At 41.0% G+C, this 21608-nt stretch overlaps 1 protein-coding gene across 1 annotated transcript in view; it reads left to right on the forward strand.

The window, feature by feature from the left end:
- The window catches only part of tdrd3 (tudor domain containing 3), an 87646-nt gene that overhangs the window by 33702 nt on the left and 32336 nt on the right, over positions 1-21608 (forward strand). The window contains exons 8-9 of the mRNA XM_048598428.1: positions 6028-6187; positions 10590-10715. Coding sequence (XP_048454385.1) covers positions 6028-6187; positions 10590-10715 — 286 coding nt within the window. The remainder of the gene's footprint in view (positions 1-6027; positions 6188-10589; positions 10716-21608) is intronic.

Here is a 21608-nt window from a genome sequence, read left to right on the forward strand (position 1 = left end):
CTCCAGCCTATTCAGCCTCTCCCTATAGCTCAAACCCTCCAGTCTGGTAACATTCTTGTAAATCTTTTCTGTATCCTTGCCAGTTTAACAACATGCTTCCTATACAGGGTGACCAGAACTGTATTCATTACTCCAAAAGTGGCCTCACCAATGTCTGACAGTATTTGGGAGGAGAAAACAGAGTTAATGATTTGAGTCCGATGAATCTTCGTCAGAATGGCAATTTCTGTTTTTATTTCAGATCTCCAGGTTTTTGTAGTTGTTTGTTTTATTTAGATATTAAGCTCATTAGCCTATTACTTGCTGTTTTCTTCATCCCACCTTTTTTGGTAGTGGGTTATGTTTTCTATCTTGCAACTCATGGTGACCGTTTGCCACGTCTTAAAACCATAGGATTTAGACTGGCAAGGGATTTGTCAACTCTTAGCCCTAGTTTTTTGAGAAAATTAATTTGATATTCTTAAATTCCCACTACACCCAGCAAGTGTTTTGTGCTTTTCTCTCTGAGCAGAGATACAATAATTTGCTAACTGCCCCTGTCTTTCCATGTTCTTTGCAATTTTTCACGCTCTGCCTTCAAGGAATTGGAGTTAGTGGTGGTGCAGATGTGGAATCAGTTATTTCAATGAGTCAAATATGGTATTAAGATTGTATGTTTTCTTGTTCAGTCTCTGATTGTCAAGGAAAAGGATGAAGTTGATGGCTAGAAAGTGAGGTTTATGACAGAGTAATGAGTTGATCTTCCCAGTCTTAAAATAGAAGATGTTTCTGCTCATCCAGTACACTCTTGTGGTGAAGCAGTTTGATGCTTTAGGTCATGGGGCTGTCGAGAGAAGAGATGTGGAGCTATGTGGTTAGTACACATGATTTTCTGTTTTTGGATTTCTTTACCTACCAGTAGCAAAAGAATGGATCAAAGCTAGAAACTTCAGCTACACGGGTCATATTGGAAAATTAAACTATTGCAGGTAATTCTCTGGTCGTCATCAGCTGTGTACAGATAGGCCCAGGTGAGTCCGGTTTGACCCAGCTAGACAGCAGTGAGAATCGGGTGTTGGTGTTTCCAGGTTTCTAATTTGTTCTTCTGAGTGCTAGACGTCACAAATTTGGAAGTTGTTGAAGGACCTTGGTGAGTAATTGATTGTAGTGCATCTTGTCAAGTAGGTTATACACTGCTGTCACTGTGCATTGATGGTGAAGGTAGTGAATGTTGAAGGTGGTAGTTAGGGTGCCAGGCAAGCTTTCTGCTTTGTTCTAGGCAGTGTTAAGCTACTTGAATATTGTTACAGCTACAGAGAAAGTGCAGAGAAAGATAACTCATAACTCATAATCTATGAGGAGTCTGTTCGTAAGTCTGATAACAGTGGGGAAGAAGCGGTTCTTAAATTTGTTGTTACATGTTTTCAAACGTTTGTATCTTGTACCTGCTGGAAAAGAATATAACCGGTTTGGGAGGTGTCTTTGATTATATTGGCCTCTTTCCTAAGGCAGCGGGAAGTGTAGACAGTCAATGGAGGGAAGGTTGGTTTTCATGACGGGCTGGGCATTATTCACAATTCTCTAATTTCTTGTGGTATTGGACAGAGCAATTGTCAGACCAAACTGTGATGCATCCAGTAGGATGTTTTCTATGGTGCATCTATTCAAATTGCTAAGAGGCATTGTGGACATGCTGAATTTCCTTATCCTTCTGAAGAAGTAGTGGCGTTGGTGTGTTTTCCTGACTCTGGCATCAATGTGGACAGACCAGATAGATTTGTAGTGTGAATGTTAGTTACCACTGGTCAGCCCAAGCCCACATGTTGTTCAGGCCTTACTGTATATGAACATGGACTGATTCAATTTCTGAAGAGTTGCAAACGATACTGAACATTGTACAATTATCAACGAAGATCCCCATTTCAGGCATGGTAGAGGGAAGATAGAGATGAAACAGCTGAAGATGATTGGGCCTAGGTATCATGACAACAAATGACAGTTTTCTTGTAATTACTGTTGAGTCCAGTTTTGCTTGAGCTGCTTAATCTCTCACTCAGTCAAATGCTGACTTGATTTTGCGGGCAGCCGTTCTTATCTCTGGAGGTAAGTTCTTCTATCCGTGTTCAGTCTAAGTCTGTAATGAGATCAGGAACTCAGTGGTACTGTTACAACTCAAACTGTGTCAGTAGAAATGTTATTCTTTAGCAAGTGTTGCTTGATAGCTGTGACAAAAGTATGGCTTTAAGAGGTATATTTAATCCTTTTTTTTTAAATAAAGGGAGATTGAGACAGGTGCAGAGTATTCTGCTTCAAGCCAATAAACAGCTTTTGAGGCCTTGGGGTTTTATTTTTAAAAGTTGAAACAATAGTAGCAGCCTGAATGAGTGGCTTCAGGCTCCCACAGAACCAGGATTTTTAGTTTTCGCCTTCAGAAGCAGTTGCTGAGGTCTTGAAGCTGGATGTTGAAACTGTTGTTCCTCTCTTTGTTACAGCTAAAAGCTGGGGTTCTCTTGCTGCTGGAATTGCATGTGAGACAATCTGTTTCACTGTCTGTGGCTTATGGGATGTTACTATATTGGAACGGTTAATGAGTAGTTTATTAAGTATTTTGATAGTTACAGTTAAGCCAATTCTTTTCTTTTTTATTTTGTTTGTATATTAACTATAGTGTACGAATAAAGTGTGTTTTGCTTCAAGCATGGTAGTTTAACCATTCGAATTGTATCTGGAATGCAATGTCTGACACTTGCCTTTAAAATTAAAAAAAAAATTAGGGTCTGGGCTATCTCCTTGACCTATTTTGAGGGGTTTTGGTCTGGTCCATAATGCAGTGCTGTCAACAATCGCTTTCCTCCTCTCAGCTTGATCAGGAGCAGTCTGTTAGGACGTAATTCGCTGCATTGGATTTGTCCAGCTTTTTGTGGACATGATAGAAAATTGTCTCAGACTACACCACTGAATAGATACCTGTCTTGCAGCTGTACTGGAACAGCTTGGCTAAGGGCAAGTCCAGTTCTGGAGTTCAAGGCTTCACTGCCTTTGCAGGAATGTTGTCAGTGCCCAAAGACTTTGCAGTATCCAGGGCCTTGTGGCATTTCTTGATCTAACATGGCATGAATCAAACTGGCACTTTTGATGCTGAGGACATCAAAAGGGAGAGGAGGAGGCCACTCTGTAAACTCCTGGGTATGGCAGCTGTGACACACTGCTATCCTATTTTCACCGGCTTCATTCATTTAATTAATACAATTTTACGTATTTAATCAGCAACTTTTTGGTAAAAATGATAATTTTAACTCAGTTATTTTCTAAGTAGATGAACTTGAATGTTAGCTTGTGACTTGCCTTAGAAGCTCACTTTATCTTGTAGCATCAGTTTGCAACATTTTTCTCCGGTTCCTCCATGTTGCTGTTACATATCTTCAGAGATATACAAGGAAATGAAGTGTGTGCAGCGTTGCTTGTGCTAGGCTTACGGAAATAATAACTAAATGACATGCGCAGAAATTTGCAAGTAAGTGATATGGTACACGTCTGCAGCTTGATCCCAGGTGTTTACTTCCTCTCGCAATTTTGCAAATCATGAAGCAATTCAGGCTCAAACTCCGTAAGTTCAAGGTTGCAAAGTGAAAAGTAACACGTATTCCACAAAAGTGTGGGACACGTTCCATTTTTAATAAGAGAGGGCCTTACCACTTAAGTTGTCATTCTTGTGGCATAACTCTCATTAAATCTCAAAGATCAACAGCCCTTGGATCAAGATGGCAGCAGAGTAACAGGACTGTTTAGGGTCTTGAGGGAAACTCTGCTGCTGTGAGCTTTCTTTTCTCTTTTTTTTCTTTTTATTCTTTTGTTTCTTCGTTCATTTTTCTTTTGCTTAGTCTTTTGCGGTGCGTTAATTGGCATTGGCACAGCAGCGAGAGTGGGCTGTGCGTGGATAGGCGGTGGCATCCCAACGGTTGGAGGTGGGTGTGGCACCTCGTGGTGATTGGAAGCAGCAGCAGGGACGTTCTCCGTGTTTGGGGCCAGCAGTGGCAGCAAAGCTCCTCCAGTGATCAGAGGAGGTGGCAGCAGCAACAGACTTTTCAGGATGGCAGTGTTGGTAATGAGACAGCTCAGAGGTGGGTTGTCAAAGCGGGACTGTTGGCAGCAGGGACTCCTGTTTGCAGTAGGCCCAGAGCGGGGACTCCTGGCATTGGCGAAACAGTGGTAGCAGCATGGTATGCCTGGAGTGTAGACTTCTGGCATCATCTCGGTAGCAGCGGAGCGAGGGACTCCTGATTGTGGTCGCAGCAGGCCCAGAGAGGGGACTCCTGATTATCGGCAACGAGGTGGTAGCAGCTCGTGATTGCGGTAGGCATGGAGCTGGAGACTTCTGGTTGTGAGGGATGAGTGTGGGTTTGGCGCAGGACCTGGCATTGGCGGCAAAGAGTTGGCGATTCCTACACTGGCAGGGCAGTGGAGGAGGGATGGAAGCGCGTGTATCATTGGTAAACTGGCTCAAGACTTTTTTTATTCTTCCACGGAGATGAGGGCATCACTGGCTAGGCTAGCGTTTATTGCCCATCCCTAATTGCCCTGAGGGCAGTTCAGAGTCAACCACAATGCTGTGGCTCTAAAGTCACACGTAGGCCAGACCAGGTAAGGACAGCGGTTTCCTTTCCTAAAGGACGTTGGTGAACCAGATGGGATTTTTCGACAATTAACAATGGTTTCATGATCAGAAGTAGACTCTTAATTCCAGATTTTTATTGAATTCACGTTCCACCATCTACTGTGGCTGGATTCAAACCCGGCTCCCCAGAACATTATGTGGGTCTCTGGATTAATAGTGCCGTGATAATACCACTCAGCCATCCTCTCCCATTGCTGAAAATAAACACACTCAGCTATATCTTTTCATTCTTTCTATTCTTAAACTATTCAAAATGGCGCTGGATTGTGGCGACAGTTGACACTTTTCACTTTTATTTTATTATTCACTGTAAAATACAAGTGTCAAAAATAACCATTCAATTCGATTCAATACACTTCACCAGTGATCAGAGACTATTGGAGACTGTTTGGAGTTGGAGCAGTTCAGAGGCCAGGTAACTTATACTAGATGGTTGACTTTCTGACTCCCCCAAATCGACACACCATTGGTAAGGTACGAGCCAGCAATGTAATATTTACAAAAAGCTGAACTAGTTTTCTGCTTGTTGAGTGCTGATAATTATTTGTCTCTTTGATGAATTAAATTTGGTTGTTGTTTTATCCGAAATCAGGCTCTGATATACAGTGCTTTATCACTTACTGAATATGGAAGTAGAAAAGGATTCCTGTATCTGATGCTGAGCGACACTCACGTATTCTTCATTAACCCAGCCATGTTACTGAGCCTGTAGCTCTATGTCATGGCTGTGAAGATGCTGTAAGGTGGAGGGAATTGGCACTTGCTTGCAACAGTGATTTTTGAATGTGGCACTCAAAACATTCCATAGTGCTGTGGTGAGCAAAGGCTTAAAAACGTAACAAATTATTTCATATTTTTGGTCCCTGTACATTTGAAAATTTGTTTGAAATTGGTCAAAATTCATTTCATAGAGTCCTTTTACACATAGGATTGTGGTGCTGCCAGTGCCACAAGGGCAGATGTGAAAGAACTCTTTCATAGACGTCCTTTTGAAGAAAATGTCAGTTTATATTTCTTTCAAAAATTGAATTATGGTGGTTTGAAGAATCCCTCCAGGCGAGAGAGTCATATCGCAAGGATTGAAATCTATTTAAGATGAGTAATTGATAATACAGCTGCAATGTAACAAAATGTGGTCCAGCAGTTAGTTCTATGTTGAGCATTAATGACCAAAAGTATATTTTATGTGAAAGCAAAATACTCCAGATGTTGGACATTTGAAGTAAAAACAGAAAATTGTGATTCTGTGAAAATGCTGGAGAAACTCAGCAGAACGTTACAACAGTGCAGCATCTGTGGGGGGAGAAAAAAAGAGAATCCTTTTGAGTCTAATGTGATTCTTCAGAATTTTAAAGTAATCTTTTCTATTGTAGGTTGATGAGCGAGCTTTACAGAACATAACTGAAATGGGCTTCAGCAAAGAAGAAGCAAGACAGGCCCTAATGGATCATAGCAATAATTTAGAAAATGCTTTAAACTTTCTTATCAACAGCAACAAAGCACCACCAGCAATGCATAATCCACCTGTAAGAGGTAAAATCTGTACTGTTGTGTATGTGTATACATATATATGTAAAAATAGTTGAAATGTACTTTGAGGTGACTGCATCCTCATCAGTGGTATCAGTATCCCTTTCTAAAATGTTTGTTTCTTTTCTACTTCAAAAATGACGTGTCATCATCAAACCTGGTTCTAGCTCTAAAGATATCCATCAGATATCAATGCTGACACCACACCATTGTCTCTTCTTCAGTTTTTCCTTCTACTAGTCTTAATTAAATCAGAATTTCATCAGCTATAATTTATTTTAACAAAGAAATATTAGCATGAATATTGAAAAGAAATATACAAAACAGGGATCTTATTCTTTATTAATTCGTTACTGTTAATATAAATGGAATTTCTTATATTTATCCTACTTATGTACAAGTTCTATGTTTCTGAATTTAATGCAATGCTTTAGTTTTCAGAAAGATAAGAAACTTTCCACGTTTAATTAAAATATTCAGAGGAAACAAAAGATAATCGGAGCTGATGTTGGCAAGATAGTGATGGTTTGGTGGATGGGTGGAGGGAGGTGATGGGGGATTCTAAAATGCTGAAACATTGACCCTTTGGGAGTGTTTGGATTTAATGTTGTAAGAGGAAAAAAACCTCATTCATGAGGTGCCTGTATTATTCATGGGTTGAGTTTTTTCACGGGTGCAAAACAAAAATCCAGGAATGGTGAGCTGAGACTTCTCAGGCAGACGTCAAACGAATAGATTTTTAAAATGAAGAAATACAGTTTTTAAACTTGGATAGGTTTGAAATGGACCTTCAAAATCAGGGCAACTGGTGCCTTGTACATTTCTGTGTGAGTGACTACAGTTGTTGCATTTTATACAGCTTTTTTTTGTCTCTGAACTTTTTAAAAATTCTTCAATGGGATGTGGGCATTGGTTTGCCCCATCCCTCATTTCCCCTGAGCCAGGTGGTTTTCTGGTACATTTCAGAGGAGCAGTTACGAGTCAACCACTTTTTTTCAATTGAAGATTTTGTTGTCCCCAACAGATTAGCCTAGACCTCTGGGTTACCAGTCCATTGATAAAAGTGAACAATCATGTCTCCTACAAACTTCCTACGAGTCCTTGGAAATAATTATGATTTATAACCTAATTGTGTACATTTTGGTCCTCGCTAGATATTACATTTATAATTTCCCTTTAGAAGTTCAACTGAAAACCAAGTGGACGTTGTCCTGATGAATCTCTTCATTCATTTAGAGCAATGGTTAGTTCAACAGCGTATGTGGGCAGAACAGCTATAGAAGAAATTTATTCTTGAGGGGTATCATCTTATACACAGCTCTTCAGAATACTGATAACCAAGGTGGAATGTGTAAGAGTTGGAGATCCTATGCATTCAATGTATCAATTCACCTGAGGCACAGTGTTTGTTTACATGGATGAGAATTAATTTTTATAGCTGAAGAATCAGTTTATAAACTGTGACAAGTTTTGGTTAATCTTGGGAAGACCTCTGATCAAGCCATATCTTTTTTGCCACTGAATCTTAAAGGAACCCTTCTGATACTACATAGAAGAGCAATGAGAGATTTGTCACACACTGTTTCCCTTTTGTAAACTTTGAGATGACTACCTAATTGAATTTCTAAGTGCCCTGTAGCCATAAAGACCGATGCATTGGTTTTGTGTCTCTGCCATTTCATTATTATTATTCTTCTTGACGTAGCTCATCTTCAGAGAAAATGAGAAGAACAAACAGCTCCCATTCCTAGATGTCATGTTAGAGCGCAGACCAAATGGGGAATTCCTAACAAAGGTACACTGGAAAGCCCCACACACTGACCAAGTACTGAATTTCGACAGTAACCACCCTAATACACACAAACGTAGTTGCGTGAGAACATTATTTAAACTGGCAACAACACACTGCAGCAGCACAGAGCTACGCCAAGAAGAAGAGTACCTCTTCCAGGTATTCAAAGACAATGAATACTCGAAAAACTGGGTGAGAAGATGTCTATTACACCGAATCCAGGAAAACACGACACGCCCCAACACGTTCATCACGCTACCTTACAGCATTAACACACCTGAACTGACCACCAGACTCCTACGACCACTGGGCATCAGAGGAGCACACAAACCCACATCATCCCTACGACAACTGCTCACCTGAACCAAAGACCCACTACCCACTATGGACAAGACCAGTGTCATATACAAGATACCCTGCAGAGACTGGGACAAACACTACATCAGACAAACAGGAAGGAAATTAACAACAAGGGTACACGAACATCAGTTGGCTACAAAAAGACATGACCAATACACACTCATTTCCATCCACATGGATAAGGAGAACCACCAATTCGTCTGGGACAACACCGGGATCCTGGGACAGGCGAAGCAGAGACAAGCATGGGAATTCCTAGAAGCCTGATACTCCCCTAAGAAAGCCATCAATAAACCCACAGGGCTAGACCCCATATACATTCCATTGCGAAAGAAAACTGAAAGTGAGGTAATCCAGCTCAATGGACACCAGAGTTTAAATAACACGTGGGAAATCACAACGGTGCTTCGTCGGAGGCTGCACTGATGATGTTACCCAGCAGGGTAATGAAACGTGCGGAACAACAAACCAGCTCGGCGAGCCAACCAACCACAATATCCACAACCCGAGCTACAAATCTACTCTAAAATTTCCGTATTATCCTTGTTACAAGTACTGTGAACTTCCTGTGTTATGCTTCGCCCAACATCACGATTATTCTTTTTATCATAGAATCCCTACAGTGTGGAAGCAGACCATTTGGCCCATCAAGTCCACACTGACCTTCCAAAGAGCATCTGACCCCCTCACCCTATCCCTGCAACCCTGCATTTACCATGGCTAATCCACCGAACCTGCATTTCTTGCAAATCCAATATGTGCAAATTAGGTGGATTGGTCATACTAAATTGCTCCATTGTGTCCAGGGATGTGCAGACTAGGAATATTAGCCATGGGGAATGCAGGGTTACAGGGATAGTGTGGGATGCTGTTCGGGGGGAAGGAGGATGTGGACTTGATGGGCGAAGTGGTATGCTTCCATACTGTAAGGAATCTATGATTCTTTGGACCGTGGGGCCAAACTGGAGCACCAGGAGGAAATCCATGCAGATATGGGGACAACGTACCAACTTGACACAGATGGTCGCCCGAGGCTGGAATTCAACCTGGTTCCCTGGCGCCGAGGCAATAGTGCTAATTATTGAGCTGCTGTGGTGCCCCTTTTGGGTTGGGGGGGGTGTCCTGTGAGTTAATCCGTGATTGTTTTCTACTCTGTATACCTTATCCCCACTGAAATCGATCCTGATTTTTTTCCCCAGGTTAAGACACTCTGCTTCCCGTCTTTCTTGCATCCTGTATCTTCAGGGCTACCCATCATCTTTTTCAATTTTGTCTTGTTTTTGAAGTGACGTATCCTGAGCTATTCCAACCTTTGTCACTACACAAGCATGTCTCTCCAATGTTGATTATGTCAAATCCATTAATTTTAACTGTGTTAATAAGTAACCTGTTTTATCATGAATGCTTTGTGCAGATAGAGCTTAACTTTTTTTATCACAGGATATTATCCCTCATCAACTTTGCTAAATTCTCTGTCCCTTTCTTGCATGTTCTGCATAATTTGTACTCAAATTGCCCTTCCTGAAGAGTGTGACATTTTTTACAGGTTTTTTGACTCCTGCTTCTTGTTTTTTCTTTGCCCTCTCCCACACCCCAAATTGGTGCAAAACTCTTATTTCCTACCTGAGATGTTTCAACACTTAGATTCTCCAAATGTGGATCCTTCTTTCCTTTTTCTCTCTCACTGTCTCATCCTTATGCCTGTATCATTCTTTCTTATCAGGGTTGCATCTGCCCCACTACACAGCTCCAAGTACACTGAAGTATTTAATTCCCATACTTGATTGCTTTTCAACCATATGTCCAAATAACTATACAATTTCAAAGTATTCAAGAGTTGGAGAATGTTGGGTCTGCTAGCTCGGGAACCAACGTAGGCCAGTGAACATCAATGAAGGGTGGTTGGGGATTTGAGAGAGAGAGAGGATATAAGCAGATAAACTCTCAGTTAGCTCAATCTATGAAAAATGCACTGGAGACTTACAGTTGAACATTTGAATATTTAAAGATAACAGTGGTGTGGATTAGGGATTGCTATTAGACTTAGGAGACTGAATAGTACACAGGGTGTTTTCATTTAGCTGCTGCCATTGTTAAAAGATCTTAGCTGTTTTTTGCGTTCCTAATAAATTATTGTTTTAAATGCCCGACTTGTATACAATTAATTAATGTGTTGAACTTTAATGCTTAATGTTCACTTAGAATGTGTTTCTTCTTAACCGAGATACTTTGTTCTATTGGACATTTGTTTAGGAAAAGGAAGAGGTAGAGGCAGATCAAGACTTGAAGATGATGACAATTTAACAAATGCAAGGCCATCTGCACCAAGCACATTGTTTGACTTCTTAGAATCAAAAATGAGTTCCTTAAGTGTTGAAGGTAGGTGCTTTTAATTTATGAGGAAGAGCAAGAAAAATGTTTGACTTGTCTATGTGAAAACTTTTTACAGGTAATAACCATTACGTTAAATACAAGATCAAGATTTTTGTTACTAATGTACGGCATATGGATGTCGCTGGACAGGTCAGCCTTTATTGTTCCATCTGTAGATTTTCTTGAAATTCTCATCAACACACGGGTTTAAACTTTACCAGAAGCTGAACTGAACTAACTGTATAAATAGGGTGAATGCAAGAGCAGGTCTGAATCTGGGAATTGTGGTAAGTAACTGCACGCTGACTTCTCAAAGATGGATGGGCATAGCTCCAATAAGAGCTGAAGTTCAAGATAATCCAGAACAAAACAGTCTGTTTCAGTGGCACCCCATCGATGATCATAAATATTTACCCCTTTCCACCACTGAACATACAAGTAGCGGCAGTGTGTTTCAAATATGAAATATACTGCAGCAACTTTGAATCTCCTCAAAATCCATCAATCACCTAGACAAAAGCGGAAAGGTTAATTAGCCTACTCCTCTTATATTCTAGTTTCTATATAACCGTACAATTACTGATTGAATTCAGAACTTGTAGGTGTAGAAGATGCCAGTCAAAAATTAAATAGGAATTGAAATATCTCAATTGCAGGGAAGTCACTGATAAGAGTGCAAACACCTTGACCAGCAGATATTTGATTTTATAACATGGTTGTTGAAATTTGCCGGCAGGACCCTTCCTGTTATTGATTGATCACCTGATCAGCACATCTTGGACATTGATTACTAGAGCTTTTAGTGCCAAATGACTGTGTTTGGCACTTTGTTCATAAAGAACAAACTAAGAATGGTACAACACAGGAACAGGCCCATCAACTGACCAAGCCTGCGCTGACATTTGGATAAATACACAAATAGGAAAGGTTTGGAGGGATATAGGACAGGAGCAGACAGGTGGGACTAGTTTAGTTTGGGATTATGTTCAGCATGGACTGGTTGGACCGAAGGGTCTGCTGTATGACTCTGACACAATGCCTTTCTAAACCACAAATCTTTTGCCTGTATACAGTCCGTATTCCTCTCTTCCCTGCCTATTCGTGTGCCTAATATTTGTATAGCACAAATGTTACTTGCCACCTGTCAGCCGAAGACTGGATATTGTCTAGATCTTGTTGCATTTGAACATGAACTGCTTCAGTATCTGAGGAGTCATGAATGATGCTGAACATTATGCAATCATTGGTGAATATCCCCACTTCTGACATTATGATAGAGAGGAGGTCATTGATGAAGCTGCTGAAGCTGGTTGGGCCTAACTCCTGCAGCAATGTCCTGGATCTGATATGACCGACTTCAAGAAGCCTCTTAAACATTGCTATTATATTTGCTTTTACCATCTCCTGTTACCCATTCATGGGATGAGGGCATCGCTGGCTCGGTGGCATTTATTGCCCATTCCTAATTACCCAGAGGGCAGTTAAGAGCCAACCACATTGCTGGAGTCACATGTAGGCCAGACCAGGTAAGGTTGGCAGTTTCCTTCCCTGAAGGACATTAGTGAACCAGGTGGGTTTTTCCAACAATCGACCAATGGATTTACGGTTATCATTAGATTCTTAATTCCAGATATTTATTGAATTCAAATTCCACCATCTGCCATGGCGGGATTCAAACCCAGGTTGCCAGGATATTAGATAACAAGGTGCAGAGGTGGATGAACACAGCAGGCCGAGGAGCAGGAAGGCTGACGTTTCGGGCCTAGACCCTTCTGAAGCCTTCCTGCTCCTCTGATGCTGCTCGGCCTGCTGTGTTCATCCAGCTCTGCACCTTGTTATATCAGATTCTCCAGCATCTGCAGTTCCTGCTATCTCTTGCCAGGATAGTATCTGGGTCTCTGGATTAACAGCCCAGTGATAATACCACTAGGTCATTGCCTCCCCTAAGTCAGCATATTCCAGGCACTTTACCACCCTCTGTGTAAAACAAATTGCGTTTTACATCCTTAAACTTCCCACTTTACCTTAAACCGATGTCTCCTAGTAACTGACGTTTTTACCCTGGGCAGGGGAAAGAACTTCAACTAACCAATCTATCCATGCCAAGCTACCCTCAGGCTGTGACGTTCAAGTGAAAACAAACCAAGCTTTTCCAATCTCTCCTCATAGTTCGTACTCTCCAAACTAGGCAATATCCTGCTAAACCTTTTCCGTACTCTTCTAAAGCCGCTTTGCCATACAGCGACCAGAACTGTACGCAGTATTTGAAATGTGACCTAACTGAAGTTCAGTACAGCTGCAATATGACTTGCCAATTTTTATACTCTCTGCCCTGATTGTTGAAGACAAGAATGCCATATGCATCCTGGACTACCTGAAGAGAAAAAGACTGGTGAAGACAAATGTAGGTCCCTTACAGTTAGAGTCAGGTGAATTCATAATGGACAACAGAGATGGCAGACCAGTTGACCAAATATTTTGGATCTGTCTTCACCAAGGAAGACACAAATAACCTTCTGGAAATGCTAGGGGACACAGTCAAGAATGAGGAGGAACTGAATGAAGTCCTTATTAGTCAAGAAATTATATTTGGAAAATTGGTGGGATTAAAACATGAGTCCCCAGGGTCTGATGCTTTGCATTCCAGAGTACTTAAAGAAGTGGCCCTAGAAATAGTATTGGAAATCATTTTCCAGCATTCTATAGGCTCTGGATGGGTTCCAATAGAGAACCTCACTTTTTTTAAAAAATGGAAGGAGGGAGATGACCGGGATTTATTGGCCAGTTAGTTGGAGATTGGTGGTGGAGAAAAAGCTGAAGTCAGTTATTAAGGATGTAATAGCTGAGCATTTGGAAAGCAGTGACAGAATCGGTCCAAGTCAGTATGGATTCGCTAAAGGGAAATCATGCTTGACAAATCTTCTAGAATTTTTGGGGGAAATGACCAGTTGAGTGGACAGAGATGAATCAATGGATGTTGCGTATGTGGGTTTTGAAAAAGCTTTTGACAAGGTTCCCCGCAATCCAAGATAGCAGGGACTGCAGCAATCAGCTCCTGAGTGTGGGGCTCAGCTGTGCTTGGGCTCATGCAGTGGATCTGGCCACACCCATGTGGCTTCTGCGTTGTCATTCCAGCTCAGTAACTTACTGTTTTAGTTTTGGTTGCCCTGGGGACAACCTCCTGATGTGCTGCTGTGGGAGGCTGAGGCCCCATGTCTCTCCATCCCCGCTTCATCTCTGGCGGCAGCATTAGAAAATGAACCAGGACTCCATCGGTTGACTTGGAGCCAGGACATGTCAGTTGATATCCAGCCTCGGGTGCAGGACCCACACAGCATGACTGTCTCCAGCTTGGATACGGCAGAAAAGGAGCATGTTTCCAGGACCCCAAGGACGATATCGGACAGTGGTGGCTGGAGGAGTGGAGAGAACTGACTGGCAGAGAGGAAACAGAGAACTGGAATAAACGGGTCCTTTTCAGAGTGGCAGGCAGTGATGACGGGTTTCACAGAGTTCAGTGCTGGGACCCCAGTTGTTCACAATATACATTAACGATTTGGACGAAGGAATTGAATGCAGTATCTAGTCCAAATATGTAGATGACACTAAGCTGAGTGGCAGTGAGGAGGATGCTAAGAGGCTACAGGCTGACTTGAACAGGCTGGCTGAGTGGGCAAGTACTTGGCAAATGCAATATAATGTGGATAAATGTGAGATAATGCACTTTGGTAAAAACAGGAAGGTAGATTATTATCTGAATGGTGGCAGCTTAGGAAAAGGTGAGGTGCAACAAGAACAGGGTGTCATAGTGGAACAGTTGTGGAAGGTTGGCATGCAGGCAGTGAGGAAAGCTAATGGCATGCTGGCCTTCATAGTGCGAGGATTTAATTACAGGAGTAGGGATATCTTGCTGCAGTTATACAAGGCCTTGGTAAGGTCACACCTTGAGTATTGTGTGCAGTTTTGGTCTCCTAGTCTGAGGAAGGATATTCTTGCTATTGAGGGAGTCCAGACTAATTCCCAGGGTGGCAGGACTGATGTATGAAGAAAGACTGGACCAACTGGGCTTGTACTCACTGGAATTTGAAAGAATAAAAGGGTATCTCATAGAAACATATAAAACCCTGAAGGGACTGGACAGGTTAGATGAAAGAAAAATGTTCCCAATATTGGGTAAGTCCAGAACTAGGGGTCACAGTCTAAGAATAAGAGATAAGCCATTCAAGACAGATGAGGAAGAATTCTTCACTCAGAGTTGTGAACCTGTGGAATTTTCTAACTCAGAAAGCTGTGAGGTGTTATGGCCAGTTCATTAGATATATTCAAGAGGGAGCTGGATGTGGCCCTTGCGGTTAAAGGGATCAAGGGATATGGAGAGAAAGCGGAGTGTGGGTTACTGAAATTGCATGATCAGCCATGATCGTATTGAATGGTGGTGCAGGCTTGAAGGACCAAATGGCCTGCTCCTGCACCTATTTTCTGTGTTTCTGTGTTTATCCACTTGCGTTGCCCTTTAAGGGAACTGTGGACCTGTGCACCTAGATCCCTCTGTAGTTAACACTTCCAGCTGTTCTGCTGTTTACCGTATACTTGTCTCCTGTAGTGTGGATGTTCTGAACACTCCAGTGATTTAAATTTACTTGACATTAATTCAATGCAGGGTTTGCCATAGCTGTGCATGCCTTTGATATAATTGCATTGGGCCTGTGATAAACCCGTTAGTGCTTAATTTTATGCAAGCATTTTGGAAGGTGAGCCCAGCCTGCTGTTTGACTCCCCATTCCTTATTGAAATTAACAAGTATCTTATAATGTTGATGTACACCAGGTTTAGGATTGTTTTGTCCAAAGATGTGCAGATTACGTACATTCGCCATGGTAAATTGCCCATAGCGCCCAGGGATGTGTAGGTTGGGTGGATTGGCAATGGGAACTGTGGACTTGCAGGATATGTTAGTGGGTTGGGTTTGGGTGGGATGCTTTTCGGAGGGTCAGTGTGGACTCAGTGGGCTGAATGCCTTGCTTCCACACTGTCCGGATTCTATTATTCTATTCTTTCAGATATCCAGTAAATGATCCTGTTTGTTTTGCTGATCAATCTAATTTGCAAACTGTTAGAATTGATATGCATGCTTTGTGACTTTACAAGTGAATTCTCATTTGATTTGACTCTCATAAATTGGTCAAATTATGTATCCTAACTCTGACCATTCCCTGTACACATGTAGTTTTTCTTCCAGTACTCATCCCGTTCCATTTGAAAAACTGCTTGACTTTGTCTCCACTGTCCCCAAGCAGTGTGTTTTTACAGTGTAGCTACTTGTCACTGATAGTGTTTTTTCCTCATTGATTGTAATTTGATGTATTTTTTTTGTGACTCTTCTGCCATTCGGCCAGTTTTTCTGTCTCTACTCTGGTTATTTTCTCTTCCACCTGTTCAGAGATGTTATTAGACACTTCTGGAGCAGGTGGGACTTCAACCCAGGTCTCGTGGTTCAGGAACTAGGACACTACTGCTCCACAAAAGCCCTTATCTCTCTACTCTGTGTAGATTCTCATGATTTTTAACACCTGGATCAAATCTCCTCTCAGTTTTTAAGGGAAGAACCTCAACTTTGCCACTCCGTCCACATAAATTAGCAAAGTCAGCATGGATTTAGACAAGGGCAAACAAGTATTTGATTAATCTATTTCTGAAATTGCAACTAAAAAGATAGTTATTAAGTTGGATTTGTGACTGCATTGTACCATAATAAAGCATCATAGGACACTTCGTAAGAGTATGATAACGCAAAATTTGATGTCAAACTGATGTCAGGTGGTTTTTGGGTAGATGACTGAAACTTTAAGGGTCAAAATAATAAGGAGCACCTTAAGGGTAGAAAGGTTCAACCACAACAACAATTCACTTATACGATGGTTTTAACGTAATGAAATATCCCAAGGCATTCACAAGTTTTAGACATGGAACTCTGAAGTTTTGGGCCCAGACAGCTGAATGTACAGCCACAAATAGTGTTAAAGATCATGGGATATTCAAGAAACCAGATTAGACAGCAGGTTTCTCAGTGCTCATATGGTTGTAATCGTTGGGGAGATTGTAGTAATAAGTAAAAGCCAGGTCATGAAAGTATTTTAAACCAAGGATTAAAATAATTAAATTGACATATTACTTCACAAGTGTCAATCAACAAGCATTAATGATGGATTAGCAAGACTCATGTGAGCTTGAATGTGAGCAACAGCTTGAATGATTCTTTTTTGTGGAATGTGAACATTGTTATGATCCCAGTTAATGTTACAGATGGACAGTTCAGATCCCAGAATGAAGTGTTGTTTGAGATGTCATATTTAGTTTTGTCAAAATTAATGGCGGGGGGGTCTTTTTCTAAAACACAAGCACGCTAGCCTATAGATTTCTTTAACAAAAGAAAGGCAACTAAGCAATCTAAATGTAATACAGTCTGAAAGATTTTTAAAACACAGCAAAACGAAATCCCATCTGTTTCCTAATACTTTGCTCTGAATTCTGATCATCTGTAATTTTCCTTCCCTACTCAGTTTATAGGTTTGACTGGAATGCTTTTTTCAATTCCTGTCCTGTGACCTATGAAGTGTTCTTTTTTTACTGCAATACTGTAACTGCTTAAACTTTTGTACAGTAATGCAGTATTTAAACAGGCCCTTCGGCCCACCATGCCTATGCTAACCAACAAATGCCAAACTACACTAATCCTATCTACCTGCACTTGGTCCATCGTGTACGACACCCCGGCCTCTTAAACACTCCTTAGTTTTTAATCTGCAGTGTTCTGACCAGACATGGTAGTTTCACCAACTGCAGCCTTCATTAGGGTAAATTATTTCCCTAACTGCTGTGATCATTCTCCTTTTTTAAAGAGGCTGTACTTTTGCAGTTCAGTCAGATCTCTTTTGATCTGAACTCAAGAGCTTTTGAACTTTTTGGAAACTATTTCAAATTTTTTTTAAACTCTCCCTCGATTCTACAAAAGCTAATAGCTTAATGTTTTCTCTCCCCGTCATAAAACCCCACAGTATAAACAAACTCCTCTTAACACTCCAAGGGCACTTGCCGCTAAATGCTTCCTGACATATACTAGGAATTTTACAAATCATGTCTGTAGAAAGACTGACTGAATTAACTTTTAAGCCCCTCTACAATAAACAATCATATCTTGCTTAAAATCTAAACTCAAAATATGCACCTTTCATCGCAGAGTCATTAACAAGACCAGTATTTATGCTCACCACTAATTGCCCATGAACTGTAACAGTCAACTTGGGGTAGGTTCAGTCTGCTGTGAGGAAAGGAATTTTCAGACTTTTGAACTGATGACTAACGATACAATGATACAGCTGTAAATCAATTGGTAAATAAATGGCATGGGAAACTTGCAAATTGTGTTGTTCCCATGCGGTTGCTGCCCTTGCTTTCTAGGTGTAGAGGACACTGCTTTTCGAGAGTGTTGTAGGAGGCCTGATGAGCTGCTGCGTCAGTGGCTCAGTAGTAGGGACAAAGTTGGGCAATGCTGGTGATCTGGAAAAAGCTGCTTTAGTGAGGGGGCAGACGTTACTAATGTCATCATACCATGTCCAAATTGCTAAGATTGAGTTCATTCATGCAAATGACTGAGTACCGTGTACACACGCAAAAAGAAGCCACAAAAAAATTGATTAACTCTTCTATGCCACTCAGTTCTTGTCCTTTTTTTCAAAGGAGGCTAACATAAGTATCACAGTGTAATAGTGGCAGGTGATCAATATACATTGCTACATCACGTTTATTAATGGTGTGGTTATGGAGTCTGGAAGACATCTTGCAGTTAACTGTAACATCAAGGTTGCAAGCACTCTAATTCCTCCTCAGAAAGTTGCCAGGGAGAAGAGTAGGCCTGGGGAGCCAGCGGATGTAGTGTATTTAGATTTTCAAAAAGCATTTGAGTAGGTATCACATAATTGATTGCTTCAGAACATTTGTACTTGTTGGATTGAGGAATAGAACTGGTTGGACCAAGGAGTCTGTTTCTGTGCTGTATGACTGTGACTCTAAAGCAGAATAAGTGAATGCATTCACAGGTTGGCAGACTGCAAGTAGTGAGCTACTACAAGTATCCGTGTTGGGGCCTCCACCATTTACAACCAGTATCTATGACTTGGAGGGAAACAAAATATAATGTATGATATTCCATCTAGCTGACAATATCAAGTTAGGAAGGAAAGTAAACTGAAGGATACGAACAGGCTGCAAAAAAATGTTTTTTGTTATTTTAAGAAAGTAGTGAATGGAATCTAATGTGGAAATGTTTAATATCATCTACTTTAAGGAAATATAGAGAAGCAGAATATTTAAATGGTGAGGAAGTACAAATATCTAGGTCCTTAAGACCAAAATTATTTATACATAACTGTACAAAAGTTAATATGTAGAGTCAGAAAGCAAATGTTATGTTAAGTTGCAATTGCTTTTTTAATGAAGAAGCCCTTTTTGCAATTGTGCCGGGTCTTAGAGAGCCACTTGTGGAATACGATGTATACTTCTGGTCTCATCTTATTGACCAAAGATTTATAGCTCACAGGATTCCAAGGATGAGGGCTGTTGAGTAGATGAGCTTATACTCCGAGTTTGAAAGCATTCAATGATTTCATTGAACCGTACAAAATTCTTCAGCAGTTGACAGGGCAGATGCTGACAGGATATTTCCTCTGACTCTGGAATCTGAAGTAGGTATACTTGCAACACCTGGGTGGTCATTAAGGACTGAGTTGAGAGGTTTCTTTTACTCAACGGGTCACGAATCTCTATAATTCTCAATTCTAGAAAACTCGAGATGCTGAATTTAATAAATACATAAATATATAATCAATAGAATTTAGGACATTGAGTTGAGGGATGGTAGTCTGGGAAGATAAAGCTCAAATAAGTCACAAGATATGATCATATTGAATGACGGCTTAATCTAACAACTGACTGGTCCACTTCACATTTCTTGTTCTATTAACTCATCTTTCTATATTTTGACTAAAACTAGTGTATTGTGTGGAATGCAAACCTTAACCATTCTGAAAATGAAGGAAATTCTCATGAATGTCTCCAATTTCCACGGTCGCAATAATTTTGATTGAGAATATTTTAATTGAAACAGAAAAAAGTAGTTATTTCATATGTAAAATTGTCTTCATCTTCTACACATCAATATTGCACTGATCCACCCATGTAAAGTGGTAGGTTTGTGAAGTGGGCCAGGTGGTTGGGAACACAAGAATAAGAAACAGGAGTAAGCCATTTAATCCCTTGTGCCTTCTCTGCCACTTATGAGGACATGGCTGATCTGATTGTAACCTGACATCCACATTTCCCACCTCTCCCTAATAACCTTTTGCCTCCTTGCTTAATAATGACCTTGAAAATATTCAAGGACTTTGCTTCTACCACCCTTTCAAGAAGGAAATTCCAGAGACTCATGAACCTCTGAGAGAAACAATTTTGCCACATCTGTTTTAAATGGTTTTTTAAACAGTGACTCCCTAGCCATAGATTCACCCAAAGGTATAGATAGAGTGGACAGCCGGAGATTTTTTTCTAGGGTAGAGGTAGCTACTACAAGGGGGCATAGTTTTAAAATGAGTGGAGGTAGATATGGGGGAAACGTCGGAGGTAGATATAGGGGAAACGTCAGAGGTAGGCTCTTTCCTCAGAGTGGTAGGGGCGTGGAATGCAATGCCGGAGAGGGTAGTGGAGTTGGCCTCACTAGGGGCATTTAAGCGGCTATTAGATAGGCATATAGATGGTAGTATAAATTGAGGGTGGAGGTTAGATAGACCTTAGGCTTAGGGTAAAAGTTCGGCATAACATCGTGGGCCGAAGGGCCTGTACTGTACTGTACTGTGCTGTGCTGTTCTATGTTCTATGTTCTATGTTCACCCGTAAGGGGAAACAATTTCTTCGCATGAACCCTTTCAATTCTCCTCCAGATTTGGTACATTTCAATCAAAGGATCTCTTATTTTTCTGAACTCTAGTCCAAGAATTCGGTTTCTTCAATGTGAATGATTGATTGCTATTTTGTATCCTGAAGCTTCATAACAAAGCTGAACTTCAATCATGAACATGCCAAATGCTACAATATAAAGAGATTTTAGACTTTGAAAAATATAAAATTTTGAAATGGAGTTGCATTGTTCAACACGAAGGGCTGAAAAGCTTCAAGCGCTATGTCACTGCTGTATGTTAGTGGGTCTGTTTGCTTATCTGTCCATTTTCATTAAAACCGTGCCTGTTTATAAAAACTAATAGCCTCGGATTTTAGCAGAGATGGATATTTATTGGTTGGAATTTACTGGAGGAAGGCAATGTTACTGGAACTGTTCACTGATAGGTGAGGCGGCAGGTGATGGTGAACCTTTGAGTTACAGGGTCATCTATGTACTAAGATAACAAGGTGTAGAGCTGGATGAACACAGCAGGCCAAGCAGCATCAGAGGAGCAGGAAGGCTGACGTTTCGGGCCTAGACCCTTCTTCAGAAATGATCCTTCCAGCTACCTACTGACGGAAGTAAGTACGGGACACCATACATTATACAACATAGTCATGTCGACCTGATGTTACTGAAGCCCTAATTATGTGCACCGTGTTAACATCAAGCATTCTTACTTTTACAACAGCTATTAATATATTTTTAATAACTCCATAGAACTGTCACACATCCAGCAGTGTTGGTCAAGAAGGTCCATGATGAAGATAACTCTCCATAAGCTCTCCATATCCATGAAAGATGCATACAGTTAATGCAGGCAATGCAGCAGCTCAGCATTTCAAGTGTGATCATTCAAGTAGTCAAAAAATGTGGAGCTGGAAAAGCACAGCAGGTCAGACAGCATC

Source organism: Rhincodon typus, chromosome 6, assembly GCF_021869965.1.
Source record: "Rhincodon typus isolate 14 chromosome 6, sRhiTyp1.1, whole genome shotgun sequence".
Taxonomy (NCBI): Eukaryota; Metazoa; Chordata; class Chondrichthyes; order Orectolobiformes; family Rhincodontidae; genus Rhincodon; species Rhincodon typus.